The sequence below is a fragment of the Gymnoscopelus microlampas genome (assembly GCF_963454915.1).
Source record: "Gymnoscopelus microlampas genome assembly, chromosome: 8".
NCBI classification, from domain to species: Eukaryota; Metazoa; Chordata; class Actinopteri; order Myctophiformes; family Myctophidae; genus Gymnoscopelus; species Gymnoscopelus microlampas.
Genome location: NC_139945.1, coordinates 51401577 through 51419564, shown reverse-complemented (window position 1 = coordinate 51419564; position 17988 = coordinate 51401577). Strand labels below are relative to the sequence as shown.

Sequence of the window (17988 nt, the reverse complement as noted above, 5' to 3'; positions counted from 1 at the left end):
CATTGGTTCTCAAAGTGGGGTCCGGGGACCCCCAGGGGTCCTTGAGGGAGTTCCAGGGGAGTCCGCAGCTAAATGATAGATTAGGCACCAAATGGACCCTTATGGGTCTGTAACTCTGAGTTAAATTGACATAGATTTTACTATATAAATTGCGGTCCAAGTGATAGAAATGCCTTTAAATGGGGGTCCGTAGCCCTAATGCATGTCAAACTGGTGATCCTTGAAATTAAAATGGTTGAGAATCACTGCTAGAGCCGTAAAAAATCTTCTCTTATGGGGGTCCCTGGCATATCTTTTGAAATGGGGGTCCGTGGGCTAATAAGTGTCAATTTGCGGGGGGGTCCTTGGCATGAAAAAGTTTGAGAACCACTGCTGTAAGGGACCAATTAGAAACCCCCCAAAAGAACCACTGCGCTAAGCTTTGAGATGTTACCAAACCTACCTGAATACTTGAGTCGTTGTTGGCAAAAAATCGTTATGAGTCATAGATGTTAGAATTATGTTTGTTAGTCAGTCTTTTGTGATCATTTTTTCAAATCAATCTGTACTTTAAAATGGATTAACCCACAGGGTCCCCACGGTCATGAAATTCCTGGAAATATTTTGAAAAAAAAAATAAAAAAAATCCAGTACTGGAAAAGGTTTGAAATTGATCAAACATCATCAAAGGTCCTGGAATTTATCAAGGGTCCTGGAAAAATATTTGGCTATGCATTGTTTTTGGCTATTGATTTTGTTAAAACAAAACATTTTCATAAACATGAATAATATTACACGAAATATGTAACATAAGTAGTTTTTCACCGAACGGGCTGTGTGACGGCAGCCTAATGTATGTCTCAAACTTTATTTTTGCTACACTGCCTATCTTTGGGCATTCTACATAGGAGTAAGAGACACATTATTGCGCCGAATGATTGTTATATAGGCCTGGAAATTGGGCTAAATATTCTGGAAAAGTTTTGGAAAGGTTTTGGAAATTCATTGCTAAAAATGTGTGGGGACCCTGAACCCATTTAGACCGAGAACCGCTCTTCGTTGTTGTACCTTTCAATCTGGGAGCCCCTTTTTGTAACATTACCTGCTGCTATATGTATAGCAACATATCTATTTTTTTAAATGTTTTTTCAGAAAACTTAGCTCAGGATTTAGAAGGCATTTTTAGAATCTGCCTTGGGTCTAAATGGGTTAACCCATTGAGAGCGGGAACGCATCTGTGTCATTTTAAGATTTCCTTGGCTATTCAAAAATAGCAGATCTACAAGCTTGTAGCGCGGCACCTACAAGCTTGTAGATCCGCTATTTTTGAAAAATCGTGGACATTTTTTTAAAATATATTTTTCAAAACACTAGGATTTAGAAAACATCTTTAGAATCGGCCTCGGGTCTTAATGGGTTAAAGGACCATTATAGACAATAATGATAACATTACTTTGACAAAAAAAATGACCAGTGATATTTAGTGTGTTGAAATACCTCTCAAGCTAATTTGAAGTTGAAGGTTCATACATGATGGTCAAACCTTTTAGATGGACATTCTGAGCATGTACTGTAGATGGAGCCTTCATATAGTTCTATAAATTCAATCTGTGGTGACTTAGCCTTGCTGTTCAGCTCTGGCTATCTTCACGGTGTCCTAGTGTAGCTGCGTTGTTAAAGATGGGGTGCCGTGATTTTCAGTGATTTTTCAATCCTAAAACATAATCATCAGGTATTATGGTTATAGGAGGAAGATTTTTTTCAAAAAAGTATACAGAAATTGTTAAAATTATGTTTTTATGTGGACACGCCTCCAGTTCATTAAGTATACCTGGTTCTCACCTTAGCACCTCCTCCACCACCTTAGCACCACCCACCTGTCCTAGTCCCTCCTCCTCCTCATGCCCACACCTGTTGTGTTATGATAATGGGGGGGAGGGTATGTTTTTACTATGTCACTAAAGCGCTGTTTCTCTATTGGCACGTTTGACCCTCAAGGTTTCAGCCTCCAGGTAGAAACTCAAAGTAGTCAGAGAAGACATAAAACACCATAAAACACCACCAGGGGGGCTTAATGGAGTTCTATCAACCTCATAGACACATGAAAAACAGAAAAAGTGCAAAACCATGGCACCACCTCTTTGCTTGCGGGCACTCAGGAGATGAACGTGTGCTAGCATGCATGGGCACATCTTCTGGCTGTAGCGGCCACCATAGCGACGTAAAGGGCAGCGCCGAGCAGTCGGCCATCTCCGTAGTGACCTATGAGAATAGCCCGTGGTCGCTGGTTCCAGAGACGAGAGTTGAATCTGGGCTGATGTTGTGAGATCAGCTGGGCTGCTGTTGTCACACACAGAAACACATTACAGGAGCAAAAAAAGTATTCAAATGTTTTACTTAAGTAAAAGCATCGATGCAATGTAGAAGTACTCTGTTACAAGTAAAAGTCCGGAATTCAAAATTGACTTGAGTAAAAGTACAAAAGTATTGGTATCAAAATGTACTTAAAGTACCAAAAGTAAAAGTACAAAAATGTTTGAAAATGGCAGATCTACAAGCTCACAACGCGATGTGACGCGTTGTGAGCTTGTAGATCGGCTATTTTCAAATAGCCGCTGTATGAAATAGGGCTAAAGTGGTTAATGTATGGTTTATAATGTAATAATTTATATCTGCAAAATAACTAGTAACTAAGTTTTCAAATAATTGTAGTGGAGTAAAAGTGCAATATTTGCCTCTGAGATGCAGTGGAGTAAAAGTATAGACAATTGGAAATGCTCCAGTACCTCAAAAAATTGTGCTTACGTACAGTACTTTAGTAAATGTACTTAGTTACTTTACACCACTGGTTAACGGCGCTGTGACCCCCCCCCCCCCCCCCCCCCCCTCCCGCCATCTGCCCCTCCAAATCTGCTCCTCTCCTCTCCTCTATCCCCTGTTTTCTTGGTGTCTGGCTAGAAAAGCCCTTTGTGGATAATTGATCGGTAGAAAGAGGGGATCAATGCCCCATGCCTTAGCTGAGAGCTCTCTCATTTCCTCTGTGCCTTTCTCTCTCTCTCTCTCTCCCTTTACCTCCCTCTCTCTCTCTCTCTCTCTCTCTCTCTCTCTACCTCTCTCTCTCTCTCTCTCTCTCTCTCTCTCTCTCTCTCTCTCTCTCTCTCTCTCTCTCTCTCTCTCTCTGCCACTCCCTGTGACTCAGTCTCTCTCCTGTGGATTGGTCTTTGTCTCGCCGATCCTCCAACATGAGGCTGGAGATAAAGCGAACGAAAGAGAGAGAACAGAGGGAGTAGAAAGGTGGGGGGGGGTTATAGCTATCTTTTCTTTAAATTGGAAAAAAATAATAATCATCATCAGCCATGACTTTTTTTTTCCTTTCTCTCTCGCTTTCCCATGATGCACTTTCTGATGTTTCAGTTGCTCGACCGCACATTCTTCATCCGTATCCTCGATTATTATCATGACAAATGACGAAAACAAACTATGTATGGAGGAGGTGGGTGATGTGGAGAATAAGAAGTTGAAAAGAGGTGGATGGGGTTAACTCGTCGATCTTTTCATAGCTTGTAGATCTGCTATTTTTGAAAAATCATGAACAGGTGTGCAAATCTTTGAATTTATATTGTTTTAAATCGAACATTTTTAACTCAAATCTTTGCTTCTGGGAGGTCCCTGGAACAAAAATATTTTGAGATGGGGGTCCGCGGCCAAATACATATAAGTTTGGGGGTCCTTGAAATGGAAAAGTTAGAGCACCACTAGTCTGGGAGGCATTGCCTCGGAGTTTGGACAGCGGGGGCGCGGCCACTGCGTTGTGATTCAAATCAACAGCCAATGAAGAAAAGGGGGCGGGATCCAAATGCAGTGGGTGTTGCATCTAAATAGGATCGACGGGAAGCAATTTCCCCTTGAGAAATTTCGGCCGCCATTGTTGTGTACTGCTGTTTGCCTCTCGTCGGACTTTTACACGAGTTGCACAGCTCCAGACCGGTAAGAGGCGTGTCCGCTCAGATTCAGAGCGTAAATTACATCCCGCCCACAAATCCCAGGGCTCTGGCCCAGAAGTTCCTCGCTGAGCCGGCGAAAACTTCTGGGAACTCAGATTAGAGCACCACTGATATAGAAACATATGTTTTTTCAGAATACTGTTGGGATTTAGAAGACATTTTGTAGAATCGGCTTCAGGTCTTAAAGGGTTAACCCATTAAGACCTGAGGCTGATTCTACTAAAATGTCTTCTAAATCCTAACAGTTTAAAAAAAAAAAAAAACCTATGTTGCTACTTCAGCGGTTCTCAAACCTTTTCATGTCAAGGCCCCGAAATGATATGTATTTGGCCGCGGACCCCCATCTCAAAATATTGTGTTTTCCGGGGACCCTCCAGAAGCAAAGATTTGATTTACAAATGTTCTCTTTAAAAATATATTATATTCAAAGATTTGCACAAAATGTTCGCGATTTTTCAAAAATAGCAGCTCTACCAGCTCGTAGCGTGGCACTCGATGCTACTTGTGTGGCGCTATGGTAGCCTCAGCTCACACAATGCACAAGTGGGCTCTTAGCAGCCCTGCAGGAGTGCTTTATGAGTTTAATAAATAGTGCTAATAGTGTTTCTGGATGCTGAGAACACGGGAAGATAGATACACTGTTCCTATTCAGCCCCACAGAGTCCAGGAATCGACTGCCGACCGTGATATTCATTGCATGTCAAAGCAAAAGAATTTTCCACAGCTATAATGCTGGCCATGGCCAGGAGGTTATGGATTTTGGTGCTGTCGATGACTGCTAATATTTGTTGATGCGTGTTCAAGCTCAATTTATACTCCAACGCATGACGATTGGAGTATAAATTAGGCATTAATTGATGAAGAAGCAATCCGATTAATAATAACCTCTCCCTCTCTCTCTCTCTCTCGCTCTCCCCCCTTCAGGGATAACTACAGAGGGCATCTACAGGGTCAGTGGGAACAAGGCAGAGATGGAAGGTATGCAGCGACAGTTTGACCAAGGTAAGTCATTACACACACACACACACACGCACACGCACACGCACACACACACACACACACACACACACACACACACACACACACACACACACACACACACACACACACACACACACACACCAGTACTACCAGTATCTCCTCCAGCAGGCAGGGAGCCATTACTGTAGACCCACAGATCAGGGCATGATGGAGGTGCCAGTGTGTCTGCTGATCCCCTTAATTAACCAGGGAGCATCTGGACTCATTGATCCTACTGAGGGAATTGGCCTTCACTTCCTGAAGAGCTGCCCTCTCCATCTCCTGTCTGGTCCTATGTGTGCATGCACGCATACCTGTGGGTGTGTGTGTGTGTGTGTGTGTGTGTGTGGGGGGGGGGGGGTGTGGCATGTGTGTTCATGCGCCAGTGTGCCCATGCGTGTGTATCTGGGGTGGGCAGTTAATTACCCCCAGATTGGTTTGGTTAATGAAGCATGGTCCCTGGCTCGATAGATAGCAGAGCGAGATGGTATGGTGGGTGTGTGCGTACGTGCACGCCGGGCACGAGGTCTGAGTCTGACACAGGTAATCAGAGTTGAAGCCGCGTGTCGAATCAATCCGAACCGCGGACCAACGGGACAATACAATTACAGACGGAATTACATTGCAGGTGTCCCCATAGCTGCAGTGAATAAATAAAAGCACTTCCCCAGAACCCCCCCCCCCCCCGCCACACACACACACACACACACACACACACACACACACACACACACACACACACACACACACACACACACACACACACACACACACACACACACACACACACACACACACACACACACACACGAGAGACCCAGACAATCCATTACGTGGGAACGCTGCAACTGAAGTACTCTACACTTCACAAACTCTCGAAAACATGAGCTCTCTTAGGTCTGCTCAAGAACACTCTGTTATGTTATATTTTCTCTGCCCTGTCATTCTCTTAACACCACCTATTTTGAAGGGGGGGGGGGGTGAGGGGTTGTAATCAGAAAGTGTCGTTTTTAATTAAGTCTGTCACTCACATACTGTACCCCCACTCTCTTACACGCTAATACTAATACAGTATGTGAACCAGCACAATTGAAGCAAATTACACTAATTCTCTCTCTTTCAAACCCCACCCCCACTGCAGCAGCAACTGCAGTGGCAATAATATGAAGTATCTCTCTTCCAAGATGGACGAGCAGGGTTTGTTAACCCTTTGTTTGTTTGTTAAGAAGCAAAGATTTCAGTTACAAATGTTCGCTTTGAAAAATTAACATATATATAAATATATATATATACATTTTTGAAGCCAAAGTATAAAATAATGCTTTAACTGGTTACACAAATGCGTTCCCAGTTTAAATGGGTTAAGCACGTCCTTGTTGACGAACTGCATACCTAGTGACTTTCTGTCCATAGCCACAGATTGCACAGAGAAGCCACAACGTCTTTTGCGAGTTTTTTTCTGGGTTTTTCTAATCCTTTTAATACCCTACTTTCAAAATGCATCTGTGAAGAATTTTAATTGTGTTATTGGTTTGCTGGTGTATTGTTTTGACGGAAATAGTGCGCTTGTTAAAGGGCAACTTCGACGATCGTAATTCTGAACGCTATCATCCTATTCTCACAAAACGACTTGTGAGAATCAGATGTAATACTTCCCAACGCGTCGGGCGTCTCAAGAGATCGCTCTCCAGGTGCTGGGAAACCGCTGCCCGCCTACGTAAAATGTGTCATGTTCCGTAATGCAGTCACCGCCTTATGACGCGAATTGTTAAGATTATCAGATGTTGTTCTCACTTTTTATTTGCCGATTCGGTCAGTTTTGTGCTTCAGACACTTTGTTTGTAATGCCTTTTCTGTTTCTCTCCATTCTTGTTCCCTGTCAGACTACAATTTGGACCTGGTAGAAAAAGACTTCACCATCAATACTGTAGCGGGAGCCATGAAGGCCTTCTTCTCTGAGCTGCCTGATCCCCTGGTGCCCTACAGCATGCAGACGGACCTGGTGGAGGCCTTCAGTAAGTCCTGGGATTCTACTGTGAGGGGCAGTGATAAAGGGAAAGAGCTATTGGGCATAGACATACAGTAAATACATGGTGTCGCTGCCATAGTAGCTGGGTCAGCTTGCCACAGTGCCACTGCAAGTACGTTTTAGTCTCAGTATCTGGGACTAAAAATGCTTCTCTGTTTTATAACCATTACTGTTATCTATCTAAGATACAGTGTTCTGGTGTGAAACACACACATTTTGAATTCAACCAACGTCTAACATTTGTAACAAACCAAACCGCATGACTATCGTTTGAGAATTCAGCAAGTCATTGTAATTTTAGTTGTGGAGAGACCCAGGGGTGCAATGCTCACGGGACGGCCTTGCACGCCGTGCCGGAACCTATTTGACCAGGAGCACACGCAGGCACACGCATAGATTTAAAACTACTTTAAATTCGCACCTCAACAAAGTTTTCAAAGGCTCCCGACTCACACCTAGCGAATTAACATAGGAATAAGCCTAGATGCATATCAATTGTCCATTGTGTGACTTGCAGTGTAGGTGTTAAGCGACGTGCGCGTCACGTCATTGAAATAGAGTGCAAGAACATACCAAATGAGCATCGCATGCCTGGAGAGACCTCCTGCTTCAGCAGTGGCCAATGAGGTATCTACGTGTATATCTATGGTGTTAGGGACTGTTTGGACGTCTACTGATAACTTGTGTGTGGTGTGTTTGAGGTGCCTCAACCACTTATCGAGCTTGAGGACACCATTCAAAGTAATAGGGCGACAGAAGAGAGCAGGGCGGCCGCGTCCATTGAGTTTGATGGAGAAGTGGCGCCATGTTCCTAAAGCTATATATAGTTCGTTGACCGGAGTCCCACAGGAGTCTATACTTGGTTCGCTCCTTTTTGTCCCTCTACTCTTCGCCCCAAATCTCTTCACAGAGCATAGTACATCTGCAAACACACAACACGTGAGCTCGTAGAGCTGCTATGTTTGCCGAATGTTCAGCCCCAGGATAGCGATGCTGGGGTTCATGTTGTTAAAATCACTTTCTCGTCTCTAACTTTTGTTTGACCGAAGAAGCAAAGCATTACAATCCAAATCCATACGTGGCAAAGAAATGGATTTGGCATTTACAGTGGGAGAGTAGAGAATGACCGGAAGGAAAAATGGGAGAGAGCTGATGGAGGAGGTTATATACCGATGCCTTGGCACAGAGCAGGCGTGTGAATGACTGTATATTTAATGGCGCAGACGCAGTACTGCTGTGGATAATGGAAACTAAATAAATTCAGGAAAAAGACGGCCCTCCCTATAAGAGCCAAAGGCTCTCTCTTTCTCTCTGTGTCCTGTAATCTGTTGGCATGGAGATTTAAGACGTAGCTTAGTCAAGCATCGTGGCTGAGAGATTTACCTCTAGGCCGGCGGGCTGCCGTCACTCAGAGTTGTGTGTGACGTGTGCACAAAAACCACACACACACACACACACACACACACACACACACACAGTCCTGCCAAGACCTCTCAGCTCTGTCAGAGACCTGATAAAGCTCCCACCGTCGGTGATCAGCCCGTAGCACTTGCCCTAGCCTTGACGACCTTGCAGGACTATGCAAAGGCTAACATCTTAGATAGCATGTTATGTAGACAGATGCCAGGTCATTGTTGACCTGGCATCCTAGTGTGTATAGTTTCAATGTAGGCTGATGATAGGTTCTTGGTTTACGTATGTAGTAGTTATTATTCGATTATTGGTTTACTATGTATTACTTTATCCCATTAAGACCTGAGGCGATTCTTAAAAATGTTTTCTAAATCTTAACAGTTTTTTGAAAAAAATCTAAAAAAAAAAAGATTTTTCAAAAATAGTAGATCTACAAGCTCATAGCGTGGCACTCGGTGCCGCGCTATGAGCTTGTATATCTGCTATTTTTTAATAGTCAGAGAAATCTAAAGTGACACAGATGCGTTCCAGGTCTTAATGGGTTATTATTAGATTACTATTTTTATGCATTTGATGTATTATGATGTATTATCTTGTGTCCTTGCTTACTGTAAGTCGCTCTGGTTTAAGAGCGTCTGCTAAATGTCTAAACTGTAAACTGATATGATGGAGGGTAAGAAGAGAGAGAAATAGAAAGCCCAATTTGTACTTCGTCGTACGATTGTGTCGCTCGCTGGCGACACATTATTATGTTAAGTGGAGAACGTGACATGTCCTGGGTCAGCTCCACAGCAATATTCCTGCAGACGACAGCAACCCGGCTTTGACATTTTTGATTGCTTCTTAGGTCACCGTAGGGCTGTTACTGGAAAAAGTAATTGAACGTTGCAATTTAGTTTTGCAATTATGCAGTTCAGTCCAGAACTTGTTTTAATGAATTTGGGTAATTATGTTAATACAATTAGGCCTGTCACATTTATTACATAATCATCGAATCGCAATTATTTTTGCATAATCGTTTCCATGTCGAAAGATTTTCACACATTTTCAAATACAGAAAAAAGCAGCTATTTCTGCTATTTTTTACATAAATACAATACAACTAGTATCATTGGCAGAGGTTTGAGGTGGTCTCCCCTCTCCTCCATTGAGAGATGTAGACCAGGACACCTACTGGTTGAGAAGTGTGTGTGTGCTAAATGCCTAAATTGTAGTGTGTGTCGGGGGTATCAGGATGCTTGTGGACGTGGGCTCCATACGGCACTACTGTAGCGCACACACAAAGAAAATGAGCTAGAAAATAGATGAGCTCTGGTCAGGGAATGGTCGCTGTGTTTGTTTTTGAGCAACTGAGCTGGCTGTACAGACGGAGGAATGGAGGAGGAATGCTGAAATGTTATTCGTTCAAATTCAATCTGTTTGTGATGCATACTTACCTCACTGTGGGAATACACTCAAACACACCGACTGTAAATCGTGTGTGTGTGTGTGTAATGAAGAGCAGAACATCTGCAGGGCTCACCGGTCAGGCGGACGGACACACACGCACGCACACGCACGCACACACAGCATTGACTGTTGTTTTGCTGTAGTGATTATGTCATCTGTATGAGTCACTCGCACCATCGGGCGTAACACACCCTGTGCAACGTGCATGTGTGTGCAACATCGATGGTTGTTGTGATCCGTTAACGTCGCTGCTTGTGACCCAATAACGTTTAGTGCATGTGTGAGCGTTTCCTCACTCTTTGTTGTGGAATGTGTGTGGCCCTTTGTGTACTAGAGTGAGCAATAGGATTCCTTTTGAATTAGGCGTGTTTGTGTTTGTGTTGTGCCAGCCACTCGGTTCCTGTGTGTAACTCACGCCCGTTGTAGGATGAAATCACTTGTGTTTTTGCTCTGGTTTCTCTAGAAATTAATCCAACTTCTCCCCCCCCGCCGTTAAATGGCCATTCCACGGTTCCACTAATCCGTCCTTCCCCCCCCCCCCCCTTCTCTTCCGTTCTCTTCTCTTCTCTCTCGTCTCGTCTTTCTCTCCGTTCAGAGATCAACGACAGGGAGCAGCGCTTGCAGACGATGAAGGATGTGCTCCGTCGCTTCCCCAAGGAGAACTACGAGGTCTTCAAATACGTCATCAGCCACTTGAGCAAGTGAGTGACTGTGGCGGCCTTCCGGACGGCCCCGCTGACTAACACCACAAGTCACCCAGTCCTGTGACCCAGGGGTTGACAATGACATCACACAAAATGCATAATGACAGTATATATAGCCAGCTTCACTCCGTTTGAGTCATGGCAAATCGAATTGTGTAAACTGAGGTCATAGCCTTATTTGTGGACTCTTTTTTGGAATATGACACATACAGTATAGCCCAGTGGTTCTACTTTTTCATGTCAAGGACCCCCAAATTGATATGCATTTGGCCGCAGACCCCCCCCCATACAAGATTTGTGTTCAAATGTTTAAAAAAATATAGCCTGTTGAACAACTTTTTGCTTTATTACCCTTTTGCTAGTGTGGTAGTGCTACACTTTGTTTCCGATTTTCAGTGCTAATAACGATTACTGATCTCACCCAATTGGAATCAGTGAATAGTACCAGTATATGCAGCAATATAAAATGTCGTGGGAAAGCAGATTAAAGGTGCACTGGATGTGTAATATGAAAGTGTAGCGTGTGACAGTGTAAATAATTTATATTGTATATATCTATAGAAGAAAGAAAAACGAAATCTTATAATATTACATGCCATGCTATATTAAGTGCCAACGTTGTGGTAATACTTTGGCCATGACCTTCAGGCATTTCAGCCTGGCTTGCTGAACTCACCAGATGCTCACTCCCATATTATTCTGTAGGTCCCAAGCTACAATTAAACATTAACGTTGACTAACAAGACAAAGTTTATAAATAGAGGATTTAGCAAATGATTCACTTAACCTTTCATCTGTGTTGAATAAATAGTGGTTTGTAGCACCTCAATCTATTATTATGTACTCATCATTTCGTGATTAACGGCTGCTTTCTATCAGGAGGATGTCAGTGTATGGTAGGCTGTTCCTGAGTTGTGACGGCCTTACACCAAATTTCATTTCAAGCGATTTCGCTGTCACATACAGTATGTTTGTGCTCCCATCAACTCGATTGTTTGGTGTAAGGTGGTCGTAAAAGTCATTCCCGAGCTGTCTTAAGCTGTCTAAAACGTTCAATCAAACATGTTTAATATTATCTGAAGTATTTAGTCATGGTGCATGCTCACTTGAAGTTCAAGGATGTGAACATTGTCAACATCCAACAGGTGCTTATCATTTAAAACAGTGGTTCTCAACCTGTGGGTCGGAGCCCCCCATAATTTTGGAGGGTCCAAGTGGAAGTGACAAGTTAAAAAAAAAGAAAGTTGAAAATAGAAGGAGGGGGGTACAGACCCCAGGGGGACACCGGTCAACAAAATATATACTGCAGGGTTTAAGACTGGTTAAACATCAGCTCTTTCCAGGCTGTTTAGAGCATTGGTTCTCAAAGTGGGGTCCGGGGACCCCCAGGGGTACTTGAGGGGGTTCCAGGGGGTCCCCAGCTAAATGATGGACAGGGACCAAATGGACCCTTATGGGTGTGTAACTCTGAGAGTGTACAAATGGAACCAAATGGACCCGTTAGGTTCCATTTGTACACTCTCAGAGTTAAATTAACATTGATTTTACAATATGAATTGGGGTCCCAGAGACATACATGCCATTAAATGGGGGTCCGTAGCCTAATGCATGTCAAACTGGGGGTCCTTGAAATTAAAATGGTTGAAATCACTGCTAGAGAGCCGTAAAAATCTTCTATTATGGGGGTCCCTGGCTTATCTTTTCAAATGGGGGTCGGCGGTCTAAGAAGTGTCTATTTGGTCGTCCTTGGCACGAAAAAGTTTGAGAACCACTGGTTTAGAGAAGGAATCATTTATGTCAGTGGGTCAATTTTGCACCCAATCATTTGGACAAAATAAACTAAATCCATCTGTACATCGACAAGACCAACAGCATAAAGACACTGCTTGAGGCTAAATCTCTCTCTCTCTCTCATATTCCTGTGCTTCCCCAGGGTGAGTCAGAACAGCCGGACGAACCTGATGACCAGCGAGAACCTGTCCATCTGCTTCTGGCCCACGCTGATGCGGCCGGACTTCACCACCATGGACGCCCTCACCGCCACGCGCACCTACCAGACAATCATCGAGAGCTTCATCCACCAGTGTGCTTACTTCTTCTACAATCAGCCCCTGGCTGACGGCCTCCCCGGCTCCCCCACGGCCACCCTCACCTCCTCCTCCGGCGGCGGGACCTCGGCCTACTCCTGCATGGCCGGGGGCTACTCCTCGTCTCCGACGCCCTCGCCCCCGACGCCGGCCTACGTCCTCCCCGCCACCCCTCCCGTCATCCCGCACTACGGTCCGCCCATCCACCACCACCACCACCACCACCACGGCCACCACCACGGCCATCACCTCCACCAGCACCAGTCCCCGCCCCACTCCCCGCCCGCCACGCCCCAGTCTCCCCTGCCGGGCCTGCTGCCCCCCTCCCTGCACCCGCACCACCCCCCTACGGAACAACACACGCTGTGAACCAGGGAAAAACCAAGGGAAAGCGAGACGAAGAGAGAGAGAGGATGGGGGGGGGGGGGGGGGGGGGGGAATGAAAGCGAGAAAGAGAGACTGAGATTCGGAAAGACGTAAGAGTTCAGAGGGAGAGAGTTTTTCTTTTTCTTTTTAAAATGTTGAAAGTAAGCGGATTGAAGGGGGAGAGCGCTTGAAATCGAAACGGGAGGTCAAGAGAGAAGCCAAGAGGATAAGGTGATGGAGCGATGCAGTATGTATAGAGAGGAACCCAGGTGTTTTTTGGGAGAGAGAGCCTCAGTCGCTTTTAGAAAAAACATGGCACACGAACAAGGAGAGAAAAATCTGATGGACTGAAAAGCCGTTGAGCACCCCCCCCCCCCCACTTTACCACTTTATCCCTCTCTCTCTCTCTCTCTCTCTTCAACTTCAACAGGACTAGGCCTCCTTGCCTTACAGAGTATGTACACGCACGCACGCGCGCGCACACACACACACGCGCGAGTCATCACATGCACATAATGTTTGAGTGGTATTGCCTATCAGAGCCGGTGGGACTCTTCCAGGGAGTCGATGCTCAAGTTCCACCCAGGAATCACATCGCACTGCAGGAATGTGAACTGTATATGTTCTTCTGTTTTGTTTCAGCGCGCGCGCGCACACACACACACACACACACACACACACACACAGTGGCCAGTGTGCCTCCCACAACCACTCTCCTCAACCCCTCAGCCGCTGAGTGCGCGGGGGATTTTTCTTGTGTGGCCATGACCCTGTACCATCTGACCTGTCTACTGTACCTAACTAGAGGCCCTGGTTGGGACGGACCGCAATTTGATTTACCACTGTTAAAAAGAGGACTTCAGCAAGATACGGGCTTCACTAGACACGCTGGAAGAATGTTCTGTCCACTAAGATGCTCACATTCCTCCCTTTCAACCCATCCGCACACATGCAATGCAACTCATACACGCATACAAACAAAACATATCCGGTTTCAACAGAGACACTATGACTGGGGGGGGGGGGGGGGATCTCGACCAACCGGATCTGTCGGGAAGTAGAATGGAGCAGTGGATTCTGGGTGATCTCTTCTTGGCTATTCCGTGAGCCGTTCCTCCCATTCTCCCCGCTCTCTCTCTTTCTCTCTCTCTCTCTCTCTCTCTCTCTCTCTCTCCTTATGCCACAACCCTCCAAGCAACTCTAAAAGACTGTGCTTTTGTGTCTTGACGAGTAGATTTCTGTATCCATCTTCATCTTGTTCTCTCTCCATTTCATATGCATTTTAACTACCGTTCAATTTGTTTTTCCATTTCCTCCATCTGCTCCCATTCCTCATTTGATAGAATTCCAGTAAATATGGAGGCATCCGGGCCTGGTTTTGAGTGGCCTTGGTGTGTGTACAGTGTGTGCGCGCATCTGTTGTTTGTGGGTGTGTGTGTGTGTACGTGGGTGTGCGTCTGTTTGTGTTTGGTTTTGGGCCTTTACCTGTCATTTTGCTTCCTCTCAAGACTGTGGTGGCTTTACTTGTAGATTCAATGCCATAGTATCAATGACAAGGACCTTGTTCTATTGAGCACTTTTCTCAGCACTTTTAAGGCACATCTGAAGTTGTAATGGTCATGTAAGATACACAAACCCTTTATAATCACTTTATTCATCAATAGGCTCTATGCACAGCAGCCACATTATCACTTCCTTCACAGGTGTTACCAATGATACTAATGAAGGCTCTGTTGCGTTTAGTGTAGCACAGTGGTTTCCACGACCCCCATAACTCTGAGAGTGTACAATTGGAACCAAATTTGTACACTCTCAGAGTTACACACCCGTAAGGGGCCATTTGGAAGCCCATGAGGGTCCCTGGACCCCAACTTTAGACCCACTGGTGTAGCAGAGTGTTTCCAGTGAGCCAACGTGCACTATATTAGCACCCTGACTCTGTTTGACCAGAATGGAACAGAGCCTTCATTAGTATCATTGGTAACACCTGTGAATGTCTTCATAATATGGCTGCTTTGAATAGAGCCTATCCACCCTGTCCTGTCTGAGAGCACACCACTGACACCTGGAGGAGAGAATGGGTATTACTCATGACCTCACCCCAGTGCTGCATGGGCGTAGCACCGTTCTCCTGCTATGGATGTAACAGCAGATACACACATGTATAAGTACCATTTTCTTCATTTGGCGTCAAAATAAAAAGTGGACTTTAGTGCCCATAAGGCTCATAGTGTATATAAAAGCAATATCACTGCACTATTTTAAAGATTAGTCAGCTGAGATTACCCTGAGGACATACATCCTGCCATGAAGCTTGGATGTCTTAAATCATTCCCAGTCAAATAGAAATGCAGTGAATGCTGCCAATATTCCCTCTCTGTCTTCTGTCATTGTTATATCCTCGAGGAATATGTTTTCCTCAAGTTTGCCCGTAAAAAAAAAGGCGAGGGGCTTCCCACCCCGTCTTCCCAGACACTTTATTTGACTGGAGGAGACGGGAGAAATAGAGATTGAGACTTAATGTATTATCAACTCAGGACATACAAGCTGGAGGCGAGACGCAAGCTGTCACAGATGGGAGATTTTATACCATTTGGAAACAATTGAAACCACTGCAGCAGGCCTCGGTAGACTGCCATCTTAAGACACAGCATTATCCCACACTGCAAACACAATTCAGACCGTGTGTTTAAGTTAACCACTGCATTAAAGCTACAATTTGGGACTTATTTGAATGAATAAAACATTATTTTAACCAATCTGTATAGTAGAAGGTTAATACCGTATAACTAGCGCTTCTGCAGTGGTTGGAGGTGGTCTCCCCACTCTTCCATTGAGACCCTGGCGTCAGGTAGGACACTGACTGGTTGACACTGTCATTAAAGTCATTTGAAGCAGATTGGAGACTAGATTAAGCTGCCATCTTTATTGTAGCAACGATGCGTCATTGTTGCAATTACTGCTTTCCGTAAGAAGAGACCTACAGTAAAAAATACTGTTGCTTTAACCACTTATACCCTCGCATTCCTTTTCTGGGTATGCCATAATAGGCTAACATTTGCAGAAAATGGCAGATCTGTAAGCTATTTTGGGACATTTGGTGTAGAGGGGATATAGGAGGTGGCCAATTATAGAGCCCCGGGGGGACCCTGGTCAACAAAGTATATAGGGTTCATGTGGTTAAGTATTTCCCCACTGCTGTCAAACTTTGCCACTGCACCGTTGTCGGTGCTCGTCTCACGGAGACAGTTGGGTCGGAGGGAGACGAGACAGTGGACAGAACAGACCTTCCATTCATCAGCTCCATGCTTCATTCCACGACCGGAATGGAGCATCCCAGAATTCCACTTCCACAGTCTGCCGTTACCGTAGAAACCAATAAGAGATCAGGCTTTGAAAAGAACCGCCGAGCCCGATTGTGTCCGCTTTTTGAAGTGTGTGGGTGCGGGCGCTCATGTACGTACATGAGTGTGCATGTGCACACATACGTGTGTTTGTGTGAAGCCGACATTCGCCAAGGTCACTTTTTCTGTTTAATTTCACACTTGATTGCATGTCTGCACATCTCCCCAGAGCATTTTCATTTCAAGCAAAGATGACAGGCCTTTGGGCCGATCCGTGAAGTCTTACCCTAAAACCCGAGCTCCTATTGAACTGTAGTTCTTTTTATGAGCCTACACTACCTATGAACCTTGTATGTATTGCAGAGAGCCTGTGTGTTTGTCTGTGTATGTGCACATGTGTGTCTGAGTGCGTGGGATTGGGCTTATGTGCTGCGGATAGCCAGACACCAGTGTGATCCAAACAAACCTGAAGTATAGGAATGCAGTTCTCCTCGCGGTCATTACCCCACAACGTCACCCTGCTGGAGAGAGAGGGAGACACAGAGAGAGAGAGAGAAGATGGGTGAATGGGATCATTATTTGGGAGATGGAGGGAGGAAGGAGGAGGGGGTGACCTCTGGTACTTGTGTGTGTGAACGCCGGCCAGTGGCGTTCCCTGTGTATATCAATGTGTTAATACGAAACTGACTGTGAGGCAGCCAAAGACTGTGCAAAAAAGGGTTGGGTTGGGGGGAGGGGGGGGGGCGGCAAAGTGACTCTTGGGAAAACAGTTGTATTAAAAACAAATGTGACTTTGGTTCAGCGATCATATGTGGCTGCATTGCTTTTCTTTTTTTCTTTACCTTTTTTTTTGCAACAATGGTGACAGATTGTTAAGTTAAAATGAGAAACAAGCAAAACTATATTCAGATGGTTGTTTATTTGTATGTTAGGGGGTCTAACACATTGCCCTTTAGTCAATGGTGATAGAAAAAAAGTTTCTTTTTATGTTTTATTTTAATAATTAAAAAAAAATTACAAAGCATTTTTTTTTAACAATTTCTTTGTGAATGGTTGAGAGACCAGTCCAGTATAGTGCATGATTTCTGCCCGAGCAAGGGAGAGGGCTCCACCACTCTCACTATTTAAGAGGTGATGAAAAAAAAAAAAAGATATAATGGGAGAAAAGAAAATGATTTAAAAAAAAATGAAGTACTGTACACTAAAAAGATACATCAAACAAAAAATGTTGTCATTATTTGCTAAGAGTATGGTAATTTGTCTCAATGGGAATGGTGTATACAGCAAGGCCTTATGTGATCTGTATCATAGTTAATAAAGCAAATCTTGTTAAAAAACGTCTCTGATCTCATTGATTACCTGTTTCTGCAGCTATGGATGGTATTGGACAGTTTTCCAAATAATGGTTTGGGACCCATTTTTATGGGTTGTTTAAATATCACATTGGTTTTTTTTTATTTTTTTAAATTGTATTTCAAAACAGTTTTCTGAATTTAAAATAACATTTTTCAAAAGAATCTGAATCTTTAAAAAAAAAAACATCTAAAAACTTCCATAAGTTTTCAACAATTTGCTATAGTGAAATTAATGGAT

At 44.4% G+C, this 17988-nt stretch overlaps 1 protein-coding gene across 1 annotated transcript in view; it reads left to right on the top strand.

The window, feature by feature from the left end:
* arhgap35a (Rho GTPase activating protein 35a) overlaps positions 1-17725 on the top strand; it is a 95498-nt gene extending 77773 nt beyond the window's left edge. The window contains exons 4-7 of the mRNA XM_084063836.1: positions 4908-4985; positions 6887-7018; positions 10490-10595; positions 12532-17725. Of these exons, the coding sequence (XP_083919962.1) occupies positions 4908-4985; positions 6887-7018; positions 10490-10595; positions 12532-13054 (839 nt within the window). The 3' untranslated portion in view covers positions 13055-17725. The remainder of the gene's footprint in view (positions 1-4907; positions 4986-6886; positions 7019-10489; positions 10596-12531) is intronic.
* The last annotated feature ends 263 nt before the right edge of the window (positions 17726-17988 follow it).